Source organism: Lepidochelys kempii, chromosome 9 (genome assembly GCF_965140265.1).
Source record: "Lepidochelys kempii isolate rLepKem1 chromosome 9, rLepKem1.hap2, whole genome shotgun sequence".
In the NCBI taxonomy this organism is placed as follows: Eukaryota; Metazoa; Chordata; order Testudines; family Cheloniidae; genus Lepidochelys; species Lepidochelys kempii.
The window spans coordinates 28,458,394-28,477,590 of record NC_133264.1 but is presented as its reverse complement, the minus strand read 5'-3'; the positions used below and the strand labels follow the sequence as shown (position 1 = coordinate 28,477,590).

The 19,197-nt window shown below is 41.8% G+C and overlaps 1 protein-coding gene across 1 annotated transcript; it reads right to left on the bottom strand.

Annotated features, from left to right (window-relative positions):
- Positions 1–2,981: 2,981 nt before the first annotated feature.
- TM4SF1 (transmembrane 4 L six family member 1) lies at positions 2,982–9,938 on the bottom strand. The gene is made up of 5 exons (XM_073358890.1): positions 9,762–9,938; positions 7,094–7,183; positions 6,855–7,003; positions 4,184–4,364; positions 2,982–2,996 (listed from the first exon to the last, which is right to left on the bottom strand). The coding sequence occupies exons 1-5, from the start codon at positions 9,936–9,938 to the stop codon at positions 2,982–2,984; spliced, it is 612 nt and encodes a 203-aa protein (XP_073214991.1).
- Between the last annotated feature and the right edge of the window lie 9,259 nt (positions 9,939–19,197).

Here is a 19,197-nt window from a genome sequence, read left to right as displayed (position 1 = left end):
CCACCTTGTACCAATTCATAGCTAGCTTGGGGCACATCAGTGTGACTTTTCCCTCTGAGATGATATTCATTATATGCTGTAAACCATATCTTGAAGGTCTGACAGATAGAGCATTTATTGCAACATCCCTGAAAGACCTTATTGTTTTAAGTTTATGTACTACTGAAGGCCAGGATTGTGTATATAACCTATCTACAAGGGAGATGTGACAGATGTGAGACCTGGGAATTCAAAAGACTGTACAGAAAATGTGCCAGACACATATGGGACTTTTGGGACAACAAGTGTGAAATGGATTTCCTGAAATCCCTAGGGAGGGGTTAATGCAAATTCACCAACTCCAATTATGTTAAAATTCAGCCGTTTGAAGCTATGCTCTCAGATGAGGGTTAAGGTCTGCTGAATACCTGTTACAGGGGCCAAGGTCAAAGGCCCAAGCTGTATAAAGAAATGGCTGACCTGCCTAGCCACTGTTCTGGTTCTGAGACAGATGAACTTATAACTCCAGGAAAACCCAGTTTGGGTTTCGAAGGACTAAAAACTACCAGAACTCTAGTTTGGAGTTAGGGGGTGACTTCCAGTAAGGTTTCTAGCTTTATTGTTTTAGTATGTCCTCCGTAATGCTTCTACCTTAAGAATAAATATGCTTGCTTACAAAGAGCTGTGAGGTAACTTATAATTGCCACCATTAGACTGGTCGGAGACTGCAGAGAGACAGAAAAATGCAAGTGTTGGCCTTTATAGGCAGTCTGGCTTGCTGGGGATATCTCAGTGTTGTTCATGGAACTGTGAAGCCTTAAAATCCCTGGACAGGTTGGAAAGAGATGCAGGTCTCTGCCCAAGAGAGGTTATAGCTAGGACCAGAAGCCTAAAGCAGGTGCCCTTGGTGGACCTCAAAGGGAGAATACAGGTGCATTTGCCTGAACTGTGACAGAGCTTCTCATACGTGATGTTGGAAGAAAGCTGTCTCCATTTTGCTCACTATTTACATCTATGATGTCAGATGATGCCAAATTATCACATAGTGTTTGGAGTTTATTCATGCTGAATGATGATCTTCTTTTCTGAGAGAATCACAGGACTGGTCTGAGGCAGACAGGATACATCAGCATGGTTATGTGTCACAGGGTTATTTATCTTTTTAAAATGATACTCAGATTCCTGCAGGGACTTGCTAATGCTCACCTGCAGTTCTTGGGTTGAGAAGTTTGCACCAGAACTTTTCCTAGTAAATAGGTTTGTACAAAAACATGTTGCAGGTCAGATCTTGGTTCTACACCTCCTTCCCCTGGCTGCATTCCAGGTTCTCCAGCATTTTCCCTCAGTCTCTCATTGTTACATTACCCGTCGTGCAGCTCCACTGGTGGTAGCAATGGTGGAAGCTCTAGTGTAAACAGCTTTCAGACATTTTAACCATCTTGTTGTCTGAACTTGATCAGATCAGGCTTAGACAACATGGTAGTTAAATGCTAGTGGCCAATGGCAGCCTGTCTACACTTGTGCTCCATTGGTACTACCAGTGGTGGATTTATGGCATTGCAGAAGAGAGGCAGAAAGAGCCTATTTATCTACCAGCAATAATCAGGGAATGGAGGTTGCATCTTCCTCCCAGCCTGAGAGGAGAGTAAGTGCTCCGATCCCTCCCAACAGTGAAGAGTCGAGGAAAGAAATGGTGAGATCCCAGAAGAGCTAAGGCCTTATGTACATAGGAAAAAGTTTGACCAGTTATACAGGTATAGCTATACCTTTATAACCCCATGTGGACACTCTTCTTCTAGTATAAGTAGGGTGACCAGACAGCAAGTGTGAAAAATTGGGACCGGGGTGGGGTGTAATAGGAGCCTATATAAGAAAAAGACCCAAAAACCGGGACTGTCCCTATAAAATCGGGACATCTGGTCACTCTCAGTATAAGAGTGACTTTTTGCAGATTAAGTTAAACCCCTTCCCAAGTGATACAAGCTTAACTACAACAAGCCACTGTTATGCTGAACTAAGAGTGGCCACAGAGGGTTATAATTAAAGCACTTTAAATGCACACCTTAGCGTGTACAAAAAAAATTCCCACGTAGACATGATCAAGAGAAACAAAACAGCAAAAGAAGGCAGAGGGATTGGGGAGATATGGGGGTACGTGGAGGAGAGGCTAAAATGCAGCAAAGCTATAGGAGCAATAAAACTCTGGACCGGAAGGAAAACACTGACAGCTGGTGGGTATATATATATTCTATTTTATTGTCAAATAGAGAGGGAAAGAAGTTTGAAACAAACTCCCCTCCCAACTCCCCATTTTCCTTTCTTCAGACTTGTCTTTTTTTCCTGCTGTTCTATCTCCACCTCTTCCCTGTGGAGATAGGGCCCCTCTGTATGTGCCTACCCTTGTCTGTCCATTAGTTGGCACCATCTGTATTTTCTGTTAGACTAGATGAATACAGAAAGTATTCATGGTATTCGTGGTTTTTGGTTTGACACAATTAAAGCAGCATTCCTTCTGTGAGTGACAGCTCCTACTGGGGGCTTCAGGGTCAGGATGGCAATGGAACACTAATGGAAAAAGCAGCTTCTGTATGAAAATCAAGAACTACCATGCCTGTAGTGAGAAACTGTACCCCATCAACACAATTAATCAATCAGTTACTTGCATTATGTTTAAATAAACCAATGAAATCCTTGTATGCAAGGTATATGTTTATAATGACAAAAATCACAGTAGGCCAAATTCTGCTGTCAGCTCCAAACACATAATAACTATTGTGTTCTTTGGGAATCCTGCACATCTTTCCAAGAACAGAACCTGGCCCAATCTGTGAATTAATGGTGACAGTGCATAGTTTGGCAAGAAGAAATGTAACATGAATAAACTGTTCTCTTTATAATTTACAGTATGTGCAATATAAAACAAGACATTCAAATAAATGTTTTACAGAATACCACAAGGATATAATTACAGTGATTTTAGCCCATTTTCAGTTGCAAATGTTCTAGCAAACGTATTTCTGTGGGGGGAAAAAAAGAATATGTGTTAAATGAGGGAAAACAAAATCACAGAATCACATACTTTGTTCATTGTAAAAAGTAAAGTTAATAGGTTGTATAATATGTATTCAGCTTGTGGATCTATTTCCGTGCCCACTAATCCTCAAAAATCCATTTATGACAGAGCCAGAAATATGTCTCAATGTCCCCAGTTAGATCATGGTGGGGAGGAGGAGAGAGAAAGAGACAACAGCTTTGAAGGTCCCATCATAATCTACCATGTTAATAATATCCATGATTAAAGCTGTATGTAATAAACATGAAACATCTTCTCAAAGAAAACATTTTAAATACCTGCATAAAGAATGCCTTTTGAAACATCTTTGAGCAGACATCATTATGGCTTTTGTTGCATTTTAAGGGCAATCAAGTTTTACCATCATTCTGTACAAGATTTCTTTTGTTTTTGAGAATGTTGATCTTTATCATTGTAAAAGTTGCCAACTTTTTCCTTTCACAAAAGAATAAAAGCTATGGAGGACGGAGAGGCACAGTGAGGAAATAAAGACCTAGTGGCTGCCTGGGAGAGTGGATGGTTCTAGGATACATGAGTGTACCTAGCGGAGCAGACTCTAGACCTGCTTGTCTGGTATCTTCAGCTGGCCATATATTGCTCCCACTGAAAACAGTTTGGCAGTTGCTTCAGTGAAAGGTCGAAAACAAACTAAGCTGCAAACCTATCATACAATTATGTAACGTTGTAAAAGGGGGGCGGGAGAGGAGATTAGGACCGAGAATTTCTTCCTCACCAAAAGACTTAATCTGTGCCTGAAACATACACCTTATCCCCTGCATGGTTAAGGTGACCAATAATTTCAAAAGGTAGAAAAGGAAATTTCCTTCTCATGTGCATATCTAATTCCCTACTTGTAGCTGACCACTTGCCCAAAATCACTCCCATTGTATTAAAGTCAAATGCCACAGGGTTTTTGTGAACGATGTGGCTCAAAGCTCACTTAATGAACCTGAGCTTCAGAAGAGGAGCCATGACAGGGAAATAATGATCTCCTGGATTAGAACTGAATGTTCTCCTTGATTAGACCCTGATGTACTTTGGTTACCGGATAATACATTATGCTATATTGTTTTTTTTATTATCTGGGAAGTGTGGTTGTAATCAAATGATACCTTGAATAGCTGCACTTACCTCTTCCCGATTACAGCAAACCCCACATATTCCTCCGAGAAAACCGTTGATTACTTGGATGGAACACAGAATTAATTCAATTCCCCCCAAGACCAGAAGAATGGAAAAGAGGGTCAAGTTCCATTCCACGATATTCCTTGGCTCCCGACACTCAGACCACCTGTCACGCTCAAGCAGATACCTGTTCATAGCAATTAAAAATGTATTAGAAACTCATGACGCAGTGAAGCGTGTCACGCCCTGGTATTTAATGTATATCAAGAGAGCAGTTGCAATATGGGGGCCTAATTCATGTACCACTAACCTTGTAAGTGAGGATGAGGGAAGCAAAGGCTTGCTTCATGCAAAACTCCCTGACACTCTAGAATGCAAGAGCAGTTATTAGGTATAGACTTTTGATAAACCTAGCTTTGATTTTAACTATAAATAGAGGGCAGGAGCAGGGTGGTAGGGAACAGAGGTAGCGTTAACACACCTTTTTATTCTCCCCAGTTCCAGAGTCAGATGGTCCACAGCATAATTTAGAGCAGTCACAGGGCTGCTCTAAGTTATGACTGGCCATGGCCATGCCCTGGCCCTTTTTCTCCTAGGAATGGCTGCTAGGATGGAATTGGTGTAGAAAACAGCATGCTGGAGGTTGCCCTTTTGCAAGGGACTTAAATGATGCACAGCCTTTTGAATGAGCTGAACGCACTGAACACTTCTCAGATGGGGCTCAGAACCTTGCAGGATCAGGCCCTTATTTTAAGATAGTGATTGCATCCAAAGGGAACTTTGCTCTCCATTTGTCACTGTCTTACATGAGACACTCTACTTGGTATCTGCAAACACACACTTGAACTGCTCTGACCACAGGATGAACTCACTGTGTCCTAAAAGTAAATGCCTGCAGCTCCTGCCCAACCATCTGATTAGCATATTCAGCAAAAAAATTACTTATCTTCTCCTTTCTGTGCCAGTGAAAACTAAAGAAACCATCATGACAAACAATAGCCAGATGTGTTCAAATCAGATTCTCTGCTTCAGGGGGCCAGTTGAATGTAGGTGTGGCTTCCTGATTCTCAGGCCAGCCAGCTCTGCTCTGGCACCAGACATGCACTGCTCTGGAAACAGGCCTCCAGGGGCTATCCACCGGTAAGGTATTACTGGAGTACGTCGTGTTCTGACCATGCATGCACTCCACACCCTTACTACGCCCCTTACATGCGGGTTGACTTGGAAGTGATGTATGACTCAGCTATGCCAACTTTATGTTTCATGGGGACTCACTCCACAAAAGGAGAATCCCAAACTAGGGAAATCCAGGGGCTTTTTGGCAGCTTTGTGCAGACCAAGTTCTATTGTTTGAATTTATATCTGGTCACATTTTTTATATCAAGGGTACCTTCATAAATAATGTGGTTTACATCCACTTTGTGTGAAGTCCAGGGTTTAAGCTTGGGAACATCCCTTGGTATCAGCTGCAACAGCTGGGTAAATTCCTACCACATTGAGTTGAAAATGCTCCCAAACCAAGATGTTCTAAACTAATTTAAAGATCTTTGATATGTGGCTTCTGCATCTTGCTTTTTGACTCTAATAACCCTACTATTAAACACCCTCCATGACACATGGTTTCTCAATATGCTTCAGAATTTTTAGGATTCAAAATCTATATGATCATCAGGATAGTGTGTTTCTGGTCTCCCTTTTTTAAAGCTGATTGTTAATAGAGTCCTAAAACCGTGTTGTTGATTTCCACAAGATGGGGTAGGAGAAGGGGTGGGAATCAGAATTTGGTTTGTGGCTCCCCCACAGTTGGGTAGACAGGAGTGTTACAGGCCTGGGGTGATGCTCACACAGCCCCTGGGAAGGAGGTTGTCATTCATACTGAAACACTAGCAGTCTCTGATGATAAATGCAGCTTCTAAAAGAAGCACTATAGTGATCATCTGCAGAATGCTAGGGAATGGTTACTGGGCTGCTTGAGAAATATTTCCAGGCTATTGTGGCTAAAAAGGGCCATATCCAGAGGCCCGTCATGCAGAGTGTTTCCTATGGTAAGCGATGATGCCGCTGTGGCAGTCATTTTGTAAAGCTTGGGATAGTTGTGAGTCCCAGTTTATATGGTCTTGAGAATTCTCCTCAGCCTGAGGGTACCCATCAGCTTTGCTGGAGGGGGAATAACCTATGAGACAATTAGGTGGCGAGGCAGGGTGCGAACTGGAGAGAAAGAGTGTGTGTTCTGTTTGGAAACAATTTATTGCAAGAACAAATAACTTAGTGACCATACAATGGTCCTGATTTCATAGGTGCTGACTCCTCTTGAAACTTTAGTGGGAGTTGCGGGTGCTTGACACCCCTTATGATCTTGCTCTTCAGCTGTAGAGAAGACAATTAGGCTCCCAAAATGAGAATACAATAGATCCATTAGTTTCTACAAAGATTAACAGCCTTTCTCCCTCTTGACTAGTTTAGGGTCCAAAAGGCAGCCCTTACTCACGTGAGTAGTCCTATGGAAACAATGGGACTACTCATCTGAGTAAGGAGCAAATTAATAGGACAGTTTCTCCTCTCATTTTACACCAGTGCAAACCTTTTATATACCCTCCTATAAAACACAGTAAGCAGTATCAGGTCCATGGTGTTTATATACTGCAGTGCACAGCTTGCTGGTAAACAGACTACTCACCCTCCACTGGAGTTAGTGAAAGGATAGACCCAGTTCTGTTCTACAGCAGAGAGGCAGTAAGGGCCATGGGATAAACCTAAAGCTGAAATGATGAAACAGTAGCCGGACCCCAGGATTCCAATGAAGGCGGCCAGAACAGAGGACAGCATCTGCAGAGTAAACACACAAGTGATTCTCAGCATTCTGACCATTCCCTCTTAGGGACCATCCGAAAATGGTGAAGCAAAAAGCTCACTTACTGCACAGCTTTTCCCACAGTTCTCATGCCCGCAGCATCCACAGCAATTATCGTATTCTAGTCCGATGAACACTGCAGCTGGGAGGAATATCTACATAAGAACAAATAATTGTGCACTGAGTGTTTTGGTAAGCTATCCTATAGGCAGGGCCTTTCCTAGGGGGGTGCAGGGCCCAGGGCGGAAGTGATGGATTTGTCTCTTCTGAGACTGACCGCACCAGCCAATTGCACTGGACCACGGAGCCCCCCAAAGCGCGGGGCCCGGAGCTATCACCCCGATTCGTCCTACCCAAGGGACGGTTCTGCCTACAGGCAGTGCATATCAAATTCTGTCCTCACTTTGTTTTTATTTAGATTTATAATTTCACAATTTAAAAATTCTGCATAGCCGATTCACTCTTACTCCCATTCCACTCCAGAGGAGTTCTCCCCTTGGCTTCAATAGGGGCAAGACTAGGCTTAGGGATAGACGGTGATAAACCATGAGAACTTCATTTTTTTTCTGTTTGTACAGTGCCTAACACAATGGGATCCTGGTCCATGACTGGGGCTCCTAGATGCTACTGCAGTTCCAGTAAATAATAGTAATATTCTTCCCTGTCAATCCAACACCTTTTTTGACACACTGTGGGTCAAATCCTGCAGTCCTCTCTCAGCAAAAGTGCTCAACAAAGTAGATGGGAGCTTTCATTGAGAGAAGACCACACTCGGGCAGACTATAGTTTTGTGGGGTCCTGGACCAAAGTAAATGGGGGCCCCTCCCCACCCCTTCCACCTGCAGTCCTTCCCGCACCCACACTCCTGCTGGGGAAATGGGGTCGGGGCTTGAACCACCCCACCTCCTCACCTGGCACTGCTGGAGCAGGGTCGGGGCATGAGGGCTTGCCCGGCTCTGCAGGAGTGCCGGGCAAGCTGAGCAGGGCAAGCCCCCGCACACCGACCCTCCTCCCCGACTGGAGAACTGGGCAGGCGGAGCAAGCCCCTTGCCTCAACCCTGCTCCCCTCTAGGAGCTCCAGGCAGAGTGGGTCAGGGTGTGGGGACACCCATTTTTCTGGGACCTCCCAATTGGCCAGGGCTCCTGGGTACGGGCCTCTTGACCCAATGGCTAATCCACCACTGACCACACTACTAGGCTTTTTTGATGACATCCATCATTTCAACTATAATGAGGTATGATGACACTAGTTACTGAAAAGTAGTAGCAAGTGTTTTGCTTATACAGAATATCTGATATCAATGGAGTCAAAACACAAGAAGCTTCTATTGTTGGTAGAATTGTGCAAAATATTCCATGTAGAAAATGTTTTTCCTTTGTTTTCAAGTTCACAAAACTGCCATAGAATTGCAGAATTTGTGTGAAAACTTCCGATGAACTGATGCGTCTCAGATTTTCCACTCTGAATCAGTTAAAATAAAAAATTCACACTTGAAAATTTTCAACCTGCGGTGAAAAGGGAGTGAGCAGCATGACCTTGTGGATTAAACACAGGAACTGTTGAGGCCTCAGCCAGTGGCTGGCCTTATTCATATTTTGTAGTCATAGCACTTGACAAACACTATCCAGTGATGCCTCGCAAAACCCTTAAGAAGGAAGTAAATATCCGTTGTGAGCACTACACACGTACTTTAAAACATATGGAAAAATAAAAACAATTTCTTCAATTGAAAACCACAGCCCCATACCTGCTGGCTCTTAAATTACATACTATTGCCCAAATCCTCCAAAGACTTATTTAGGTGCATAACACTACACACTGAGCAGGCCCATTAAAGTCAAGCGGGAAATATTCATATAGTTATGTAAGTCTTTTAATATAAGCATCTAGGTCCCCATCTTGCAATCAAGATCTGCACTGATGCAGGGTTCCACTCACATACAGCTCATTTCAGAATCGGGTCCTAAATTAACCATCTGCTGCCCTTTAGTGAAAGTTTCAGTACTTCCGAAACAGCAGTATATCCTCCTTCCCTATTTCTCTAACACACTTGGTAAGGCAACTCCCATCTTTTCATGTGCTGTATATTTATACCTGCCTACTGTATTTTCCACTCCATGCATCTGATGAAGTGGATTATAGCCCACGAAAGCTTATGCCCAAATAAATTTGTTAGTCTCTACGTCCCACAAGGACTCCTCATTGTTTTTTCCTACACACTGGTGTGACTATAAACAACTGTTGAATTTCCCTGAATAAATACCTAGGACATGGCAGCAGCCAATGCCTCCCAGACATCTCAGGTACATTTGAAGAAATGGTTACTACTTTTAATCAAATATAATCATTTTTAAAAGGAGAATAGATTAATAGTAAACTACATTTATAAAATACAATACAAACCCAGGACCCAAACCTGCCAACATTTACACATGTGCATAACTTTACTCACATGAGTAGTCCCATTGAAGGATCAGGACCTTATTTTGCATTTCTTTGTCATACAAATTGTGAGTTCTCCCCAGATTTAAATCATACAAGATGGCAGATTAATAGTGTGATTAATAGTAATAATTTATATGGCACCACATATATGTTATAAAGTTACAGAGGTGTAAAGACTTGCTAACAAAGCCGTGAGACAAAAATCGTACAACTGATAGAGAAATATGAATATTTAAGATGTTCAAAATAAGAAAACAAATTAAAACACGCTAGCTTTAGTTACTTACCAAAATCCCTCCTCCTATAATTCCATGAAGGCATGCCACATACTTGCTAAGCTGATGTTCTGAAGCAAATCTTGTTTCACCATTGGGAAAGTAAAGCAAGATGTTAGCTACAATGCAGAGGATGGCAAGAATGAGCAACTTGTACCCAATGCACCTAGCACACTTTCCAAAACACATGTCTAAAGTTCTACAGATCTTTCTTTAGTAGCTCAGAACTACCACAGACCAGCCTGTATGGTACCCATCCAAGTGTAAAAGTAAGAACAGGTTATAGTCACACCTTCTTAAATACTCTGGGTTACTTAGTTACCTGGATGATGATTACATGTCTACATGAGCGTCAGGCCTGGTTGCAGAATGCAGGAGCAAGATGAGAGGAATATCACCACCCATTTTAAATGAAACATTTCACACAAACGAAACCCAAGGCAGGGAAACAGTATTTTCCCACAGTGTTGATTTTGGCTTTAATACACAGTTTGGAATGAATTACAGTGGACATGATTAGGCATGAAGAACAACTTTATGCCATAATGAAAGCTCTTTTGGGAATCAGAAAAGGGTCAAGAAAAATTAAAAGAAAATGAAAGCCCGTTTCAACTTCTAGGTTTATGGCCTGATTCAAAACCCACTGCAGTTAGTGGAAAGACTCCAAGTGACTTCAGTGGGCTTTGTATGAGATTCTTAATGAACATGTAAGAATAACAGCCTGCTAGTATTTAAGAATGTGTAAAACACAATCCCGTATCTTCATCAATGAATAAGAACTCATATGGCCTTGGGATGAAGCTGAAAAATGTCTAAAAAAAGGCAGACATGCTTCTAAAGATGTGTCCTTTTGTATTAATTGTCATTATAGTCTAAATTCAGATTTAATCCAGATTTGTTAGCAGCCATTTTTGTCACATCTAAACCACGCAAATATTGGTAGAAAATAGTAACTATTTCAAAAAATATTATTGGAATGAAAATGTTTGGAGTTTTAACTGCAAGAAATAATCTTAGGAATAGATAATATAAAAATAGCAAATGCTAAAACACACTAGCTTGTAAAAAAAAAAAAATTGTTCCTGACAGCGAAATATACTATAGTAAGTACATGAAAATTAGTCTTCCTTTAAGTAGTATATGGCACGTAGAGGAAATGGACCACTAAACTTAAAATTTTCAGACAAAGCAAAGAACTTGAAAGTGCTTTTGTCTCGTAGGTTACACAAGAGAATATCCTCAAACTCTGCAGAACAGGAGCAGAGAGAGAGACAGACAAATGGTCAATTTAAGATTAAACAGGACTGACATCATTATGGGAATTTTTGGAGACTTCAGTCTGAACTATTAGACCCTCTGTGTCAGTGGAATAAGGTGCAAAATTATTGTGTGAAGATACTTGTTTAAAAACATACAGAACGAATATTAGATATCAAGAAGTGTCATTAAATCTTCATTTTTAGGGCAGTTGGTTTTTATTTTGTTTTTGGTTTTTCTCATTTCAACTCATGGAAGGTATCAGGAGTTATGGAGTAGAGGTGTTGAAAAAGCAGTCTTAAAATCAATGTACTTAGAGTCAAATCCTGCTTCTTCATTCATGCAATTTGATTGCACACTTGACTTCAATAGGACTACTCATGCATGCAATGCAAGTAGGCTTTGAACCTTTAAAAAAACAGTGAACTTTCTTGTGCAGATGTGGAGGCATCATGGAACCCTCCGGGTATTGTAACTTTTGGCCTTGGTAATTTCCTTCTATACGAGATAATATCCTCTGATTGTCAATAGTGTAGGGTTGAAGTTATTGTGTGTGTTATCTTTGAAGAATGTAAACCAAATGTAAACAATATCTCTCAGATTTCATCAACAGCAGGAGAGTATATACTTTAACCAGATGAATCTTCAACTGAATACTCCCTTAATTGTAAAAAGAAAAGGAGTACTTGGGGCACTAAGGTGCCCCAAGTACTCCTTTTCTTTTTGCAGATACCAGACTAACACGGCTGCTACTCTGAAACCTCCCTTAATTGTGTTATATTTAATATATGATATCTGGAAACCAGATACAAAAATCTGTTCTGTTAATAAATTGTATACTTCCATATTCTTAAAAGTAACAAATTACATATGGTCAAGAATTTCCTATTTAATTTGTTTTTAAATGCATAACTTAATTGTGAATTGAAGTATTTTTTCCAGACCAAAGGAATTAAGAATGACAGTGCTTTTAGCACTAGAGATATCTGGTAATTCAATATATTTCTTCTATCCTGAAGCCAGTATATGTCTTGTCAAAAGCTGGAGTTTCTATTCTTATTGTCATTTAAGGGACCAATCCTGCATTTGGTTACATAGACAGTCTTCCATGACACAACTAATTTACATGCAGGACAGGAGCAGAAAATACTCTTCTCAACAATTATACTAAGAGCAGGGACCTGATTGTGATCTCACTTCCACAAGTGTGTACGTGATGAGTTGCTCCACTGAAGTTACACCACTGTAAGATCAGATTAAGACCTTACGACTCATATGTAAGAGCTCCACTTTCTGTGCTTAGGATACAAGGACAACTGCTTACTTGCCCAGTTATAGTTTCACCTGCCCCAGTAAATTTCCACTCCTTTTTTTCTTACATGACTAACCCCATAAGGGTGTTGTCTGTCTTGAAGATGCGAAACTCATGCCAGAAAATTACATAACATGTGATGTCAATAGAAGTGCATAATAAAAAGAAAGAACTAAGTGAATTCTAGATTATGGCCCCAATCTTCAGCTAGGGTTGCCAACTTTGTAATATACAAAAACCGGACCTACAGCAGGAGGGTTGGAACCTTCCCTGCCCCGCCTTGTCCCCCTGCGGCCCTGCCTCTGCCCCACCCCTTCCTCCTGAGGACCCATCTCCTTTCGCTCCTCTTTCCCTCTCGCCACCGTCGCTTGCTGCTCTTCCCCTCTCTTCCCCCCTCCCCCGTGTGGGTCGGGAGGGACTCGCCTGCAGAGCTGGGGCTGGGAGCTGTAGCTGCCTGACACAGGTAGGAGGTGGCCCTGAGTGAGTAGGGGCTGGCACGGGTGATGACTCGGTGCCTCCCTGCCTGCAGTAACCAGACTTTGGGTGTCTGGTCAGTAGATCTGACCGGACACTGTCAAGTCCCCTTTATGACCAGACTTTCCAATCAACAACCAGACACCTCGACACCCTATCTTCAGCTCTTGCCAAAGAGCACTTGGCATGACTCACTGCAGGGAGGGTGAGTGAGACACACAGGTGGCTTTAAACCACCCTGCGCACATTTGCACACTTTGTTCTATGGCAGCTGGAGCTCACAGGGGCACAGAGATGACCAAGACATGCCCCTTGTTTACTTAACTACACCCTTGTGCCCACCTTGGGGAGCAGATTTGGTGCAGGAGACATTACCGCATATTGCCCTTTAGCCAATGACCCCCCTGTTATCCCAGGTCTGGATCAGCAATGACGCAATGCAAAGCTGATGTGGGGCCAGGTATGGCCCTCATGTTCCAGAGATCTTGCTATAACCAATGCCTAAGAGTAAAGGCCACTTACCTAAGTGCCTAAACATGGATTTGATTTTTCAGAGACTGAGTACCCAGCCTCCCCTTATTTTTTTAAAATCTCGGTCAATGTTATTTTGTTCTTACGACAATAGAGGGCAGCTTGTTTTGTGTAGGAGAGGAAGGTTGGTCTTGTGGTTAAGGAACCAAACTGGGCCGCAGGAGATCTGAGTTGAATTCCTGGCTTCGCCACCAGGCTTCCTTTGTGGCCTTGTGCAAGTTACTCAGTCTCTCTGGGCCTCTGGTCTCCAGCTGTAAAATGGGGGTAACATTAAGAGTGCCTTTCTCTGGCTTGTCTAGCGAGGGCAGGGGCTGCATCTTACAATGTGTGGGTAGGGCATGTAATGAAAAGGGGCCCAATCTCAGTTGAGGACTTTTGGCGTTACTATGATACAAAAAACAGTAATAATAAACAGAAAGAAAAAGGAACCGGGGATTTTGTTAAGTAAAACACATAGCGCCTACTAAAATGATTAAGCTTCAGCTGCAATTGCAACTAGTAGCTCTGCTCTCTAGGGGCCAGTCCCTTACTAGTGATGAGCACTTGTGACTTCCATTTGGCTCCAAGTGAACCATTCCCATAACTGGCATCCTTGATAACAGCACTGCAAAAAAATAGCTAACAAAGTACATGGGTGGTATCTTGGTTGGCCTTGCAGTTCTATTATCTGAATTCTACAATACTCTGTAATGCTCACAATGATATTAATAAGACCATCACCCTGTATTAAAAATAAAATCAATGTCCAAGTTAAATATAGGAAACAGGCAACCAGAGACATCCACTGTATCTGAATCAGAGAGGAATCAAGAAATAAATAGAGGGCCCCAAAGAAACTTGTGAGAACAAAACTGAACAACACCCAGGTTCCTAAGCAGGTCAGCCAGCCCATCTAAAATCAGTGGAGGAGTCACTGTTGCAGCGATAAGAACTGGCCCTTGCTAAAGAAGGGGTCACCCCCCTCCATATGTACCTGGATATCAGAATGAGAAGGCTGGAAAACCTAATCTACCGTTCTTATTTTGAGACAAAACCAAATGATCTCGGCTATTCTGCATATGAATTGCTCTCAACAGCAGTGCAGGGCAGACATTACCAGAAAACCAGTTCACCATCTCCAGGAAAATTCAGAATGGACATGCTTGAACAGAACTAAGGAAATTTCGCTTTCATGCCTCTGGCCCATATATATGTGAAGAGAAGTTTGTGACTCATTCTGAGGCCATGAACACATCCTGGTAATAATAGCAATGCCATACCATTCTGCACAACTCTGCTTTCTATTTAAACAAATGGCCAGATGATCAATATACCACATTCAGATACATATAACTGCCCTTCTAGGCACTGACTGATTAATTCTCCATGTGCTCAGCCTTGCTCTTCATCACACTTCCAGTGTACAACATTTATACAGGAACTGTTCAGCATTTCAGCATGTTGCATGCTATGACGTTATACAGCCAGTTTCACAAACAGGCATAGCCAGTGTTCCATATATTGTCTATAACTAGGAAGTCCAATAAATAATACCATTTGGGCAGTTTTACATGCAGATTGCAGATCGTAATGTAATCTGAACTGGACCTGCCATCCTGAACAGTGCTAGGGCAGCTGGTCATGCACAGCGGACAGCAGCAAGTCCATAGCAAACTGTGTGACTGAGAGTGTGCATAGCAGTGCCTATCAGCCTCAATCAGTGACAGCAACTGTCATCTCCACTGACGAATGCAGCACAGATGGCTCTGAAAAATAGCTAATTTAGTCCTCATGTTTATATGACAACCACCTATACCCTGCATTAAAAGTGATAAAAGGAAATACTTGTTTACATAATTTATAATTAACGCATGGAACTCATTGCTACAAGATACAATTGTAGTCAAGAGCTTAGTAGGATTGTGAAAAGAATTAGGTATTTGCATGAATAATGAGCTCATTCCAGTTAGCTCAGAAAGAATAAAAAACTTATAAGGTATGCAAACTGTCTTGGTTCATCAACAAAGCCATTAGCTGACAAAGATTAGGAAGATACTTCCCCTTTGGGCATCTTTCCATAATAATCTCAGTATGGGGTTTCTTGCACCTTCCTGTGCAGCACTGGGTACTGGCAACCATCAGCCATGGGATAATGGACTGAGGTGCCCATTGTTGGTTGGGTGTTATCTCTGAATGACACACATCTGGGTGGTGTAGCTGGGGAAAATAATGCTGCTGCATAAAGGTGTTTTTGTGAAAGGTTGTGGAAAATACAAGCAATGCATTATGTTCATACTGGCATGGATAGGTCACGCAATACAGGTGTGTTTTTACAATCTAACCCTCACAATTTTTATTAGTGTTTATTATGCCAGTGGTTCTCAACCTTTCCAGCTACTGTATCCCTTTCAGGAGTCTGATTTGTCTTGCATACCCCAAGTTTCACCTCACTTAAAAGCTACTTGCTTACAAAATCAGACATAAAAATACAAATGTGTCACAGCACATTATTACTGAAAAATTGCTTACTTTCTGATTTTGTCTGTATAAAATTTTTGTTTGTACTGACTTCACTAGTGCTTTTTATGTAGCTTGTTGTAAATCTAGGCAAATATCTAGATGAGTTGATGTACCCCGTGGAAGACCTCTGCATACCCCAGAGGTATGCGTACCCCTGGTTGAGAACCACTGTATCATGACTGGTCACATGGGCACATTCTGGCTTAAACTGCTGCCAAGAGTGTCTGATTAATATGTCATCACCTGTTACCTCCACAGCATGGAGCCTTTCAGCCAATTGTTTAGAAAAGAGCCCTTAATGACCTCTAGCACCTGCCTCCATCCACAGCTTCTCCGTATACAAACTGAAACAGACTCACACATGAGCAGCCAACCTCCCAATACACAGGTGCTACATTGTTCATGTTTTCCACAACCATCCATAAAATCTCTACGCTGTAGCTATTATTTTCCCCAGCCACACCGCCTACGGACATATATCAATCACCACACCCTGCAAAAGAGCTCTCAGTGAGGACCTCAGTTCTGCTAACATCAGAGCTGGCCAGGCTCTCCTGCACAAAACTGACTGCAAAACTTCCATATTATCTGCTGCCAATTAGTTGATTCAGCCAAGGAATTCTAATGTAGTTACTTCTGTGGTGGAGGTACTAACGCAGCCCCAGCACCAGATTTCTTGGGATTGTCGAACAAAACTGGATAGCCATTCCACAAGTAACATTTAATATACACACATCCCTCTTGCAGGGACACGCAAGCTACTTTGACTGCAGCACAAACCAGCCCCCACAAACCTACTATTTGTCAGATCACTGACAGCTACATTACATAGGAACTACACTTGTTAGTGTGCAACATCATTGCCAAGTATAGCCTCACAGTGCCATAGTGTGCGTGACAGGCATATAATGCTTAGTGTGCAAGTAGTAAAGCTGTTGGAAGATTGCCAGCAGTACTGAAATTCAGCAAAGAACAGAAAAAATAATTGCAATTTTTGTCTCACCAGCATTATTAACCAGCCAGTTTTGAGAAACTGCAAGGCTACTGCATTTTGCTAAAAGAGTATAATCACTGAGTCTGGGCTCTAATGATGTAATGCTGCTACTGGAATTGTTTGTGCTAGTGGATTCTGTGGGTGGAGTTCTGTGAATCTTATTCTGGATTGGTCTTGATAGTTTAGGGAACAGCCCAATTCTCCTGCTTGGGCAGCTGAATTACACTTCTTAGTCATTAGCTGTTTTTTCTTTTTCTTTCTGTTTTGCCTTTGTCCGTGTTAATACTCTTATTGAGTGTTCTGTTGCATGCGATGGTGCTATACAGCCAGTTTCATCAACGCAACAATTACACAAAATGGTCATCTTTGGACATGAACTAATGCCTTGGTACAACCGCCCTGGGACTCAGAATGCTCTTAGAGCCCTCATTCACAGTGTTCTCTGGTCAAACTGTCTGTTTCAACAAGAGCTACTTTTTGACCGTGTGTATGTATGACTGTGATGTTGCATACAACACTGAACCTGTGTCAGTGTTTAAAAGATAAAAGCAGAGGACTAGGCTAGCTTGAGCTCTATTCGTATTTCTGCCACTGATTCACTTTGGACAAGTCACTTGACGACTATTAGCCCGTTCCCCTCTCTGTAGTACAGGGACAGTAATACTTGCCCACCTTTCTAAATGGCTTTGAGATTTTCAGATGAAAGGGGCCATGCAAGTGCAAAGCACTATTAGTAATGTACTGCAAGCAACTTGTACTGCATACCGTGCATGGTAGTGGCAGCATGTTAATCAGCACAAACTAGCATATTGTGGGCACCTCCTGGCTGTGTAAATTGTATTCCCCCAAAGCACGTGGAACACCTGATACAGTTTCTACATGTTCACGGTGGTAGCACACAGCACTGTGCAGAACCTTTCCCTTTAGACTGAATGGTTCAGAGGCTAGCGCAATGGACTGGGAGCAAGAAGACCTGGGTTGTACTCTTGGCTCTGCCATTGATTTGGCCAGTCATTAAAACTCTCTGAGTCCATCTGCAAAATGGAGACAATATTAACAATGGAGGGGGGGAGGGAAACATTTACCCACCTTTGCAAAGTGTTTTGAGATCTATAGTTTAAAAGGGATCAGTACTGTTAATCATATCAGATTTTAAAATATATTTGCAGAATCAGAAAAATTGTACCTGTGCTCTCTTTAGTAGCATAGGCTACCTCAGGTAGTAGCAATTAATAAACAAGTTGCTGATGACAGTTAAATGTTTTTCTAATTATTTTTGCTGGATAATGTCATAACTACTTCTTTGCAGTGTTGTTGTAGCTGTTGGTCCCAGGATATGAAAGAGACAAGGTGGGCAAGATAATATTTTATTGGACCAATTTCTGGTGGTGGAAAGTACAAGCTTTCAAGCTACACAAGGCGCTTCTTCAGGAAGTTGAGGGTCTCAGCTAATTGCAAATTAGGACAGATTGTTAAGCAGAAGGGATAATGCATGTTGGAGGCAGTTACTTGAAATAAAGTGGGCAACTGTGGGTTAGATTGTTATGCATAAAGTGTTTGAAGCAGGCAATTAAGTGTAGCAGGCAGTTTGGTGCCTTACAAACTGTAGTAATGAGCCATAAAACCAGGGTCCCTGTCCAGTCCATGGTTTTTGATGTCTCATAGAGTTATGAACATAAGTTCCCAGGCTCGCCTTCTGAAGGTGTTATGCAGGTTTCCTTTGAGGACAAGTATTGAAAAATCAGATATGAAGTGACTGCTTTATGAAAAGTGTGTGCCCACAGATGATATGGGTTTTTTTCTTTTTCTGTGCGAGTTCATTCAAGAGCATAGTGATTGTCTGGTTTCACCCATATAAGTTGATATTGGGGAATTTGATGCACTGGATGAGGTACCTCACTATGTGCCTGCTGCCCTTAACTGCTTGCTTGAGTGTTGTGTGCCGGGAAAGTGATGGAGTTTGAAAGATGGTAGCCACCTCCTTCTCCCACTTTCTTAAAATTCATGGAATTTATTTATGTCCATTCCTACCTGCAATGCAGCTGTGGAAAGAATATGTTAATTGTGTTAACAGACTTGGACAGATTGTAGAAAACTGCTAAATATTGATTCCATTAAGGCTGAGTTTCAGATTAAAGTGAATTTCAATTGTACATGTAGTATTTTATGAAGTGATTTAAAAAAACAGAGGCATTGAAATTTTAAAACTGATGAGTACCATTTTAAACATTAAATTGAAGCTTATGATCATTGCATTCTATACTGAAGGGCAGCAGAAAAGTACACTTGAGAGAAAAATACATGATATGTTAATGGGAATGGTGTTTCCCTAAAATGTCTCTTAAGAAAAAGCATTGTTCCTTACTTTTCATGTACTTTTC

Bases quoted from the DNA above. Each gene is read 5' to 3' on its own strand.
- TM4SF1 (XM_073358890.1), bottom strand. From the start codon at position 9,938: ATGTGTTTTGGAAAGTGTGCTAGGTGCATTGGGTACAAGTTGCTCATT. The intron at 7,004-7,093 runs GTAAGTGAGCTT...TTTACTCTGCAG, and splicing joins ACTGTGGGAAAAGCTGTGCA to ATGCTGTCCTCTGTTCTGGC. The intron at 4,365-6,854 runs GTGAGTAGTCTG...TGCTATGAACAG, and splicing joins TTCACTAACTCCAGTGGAGG to GTATCTGCTTGAGCGTGACA.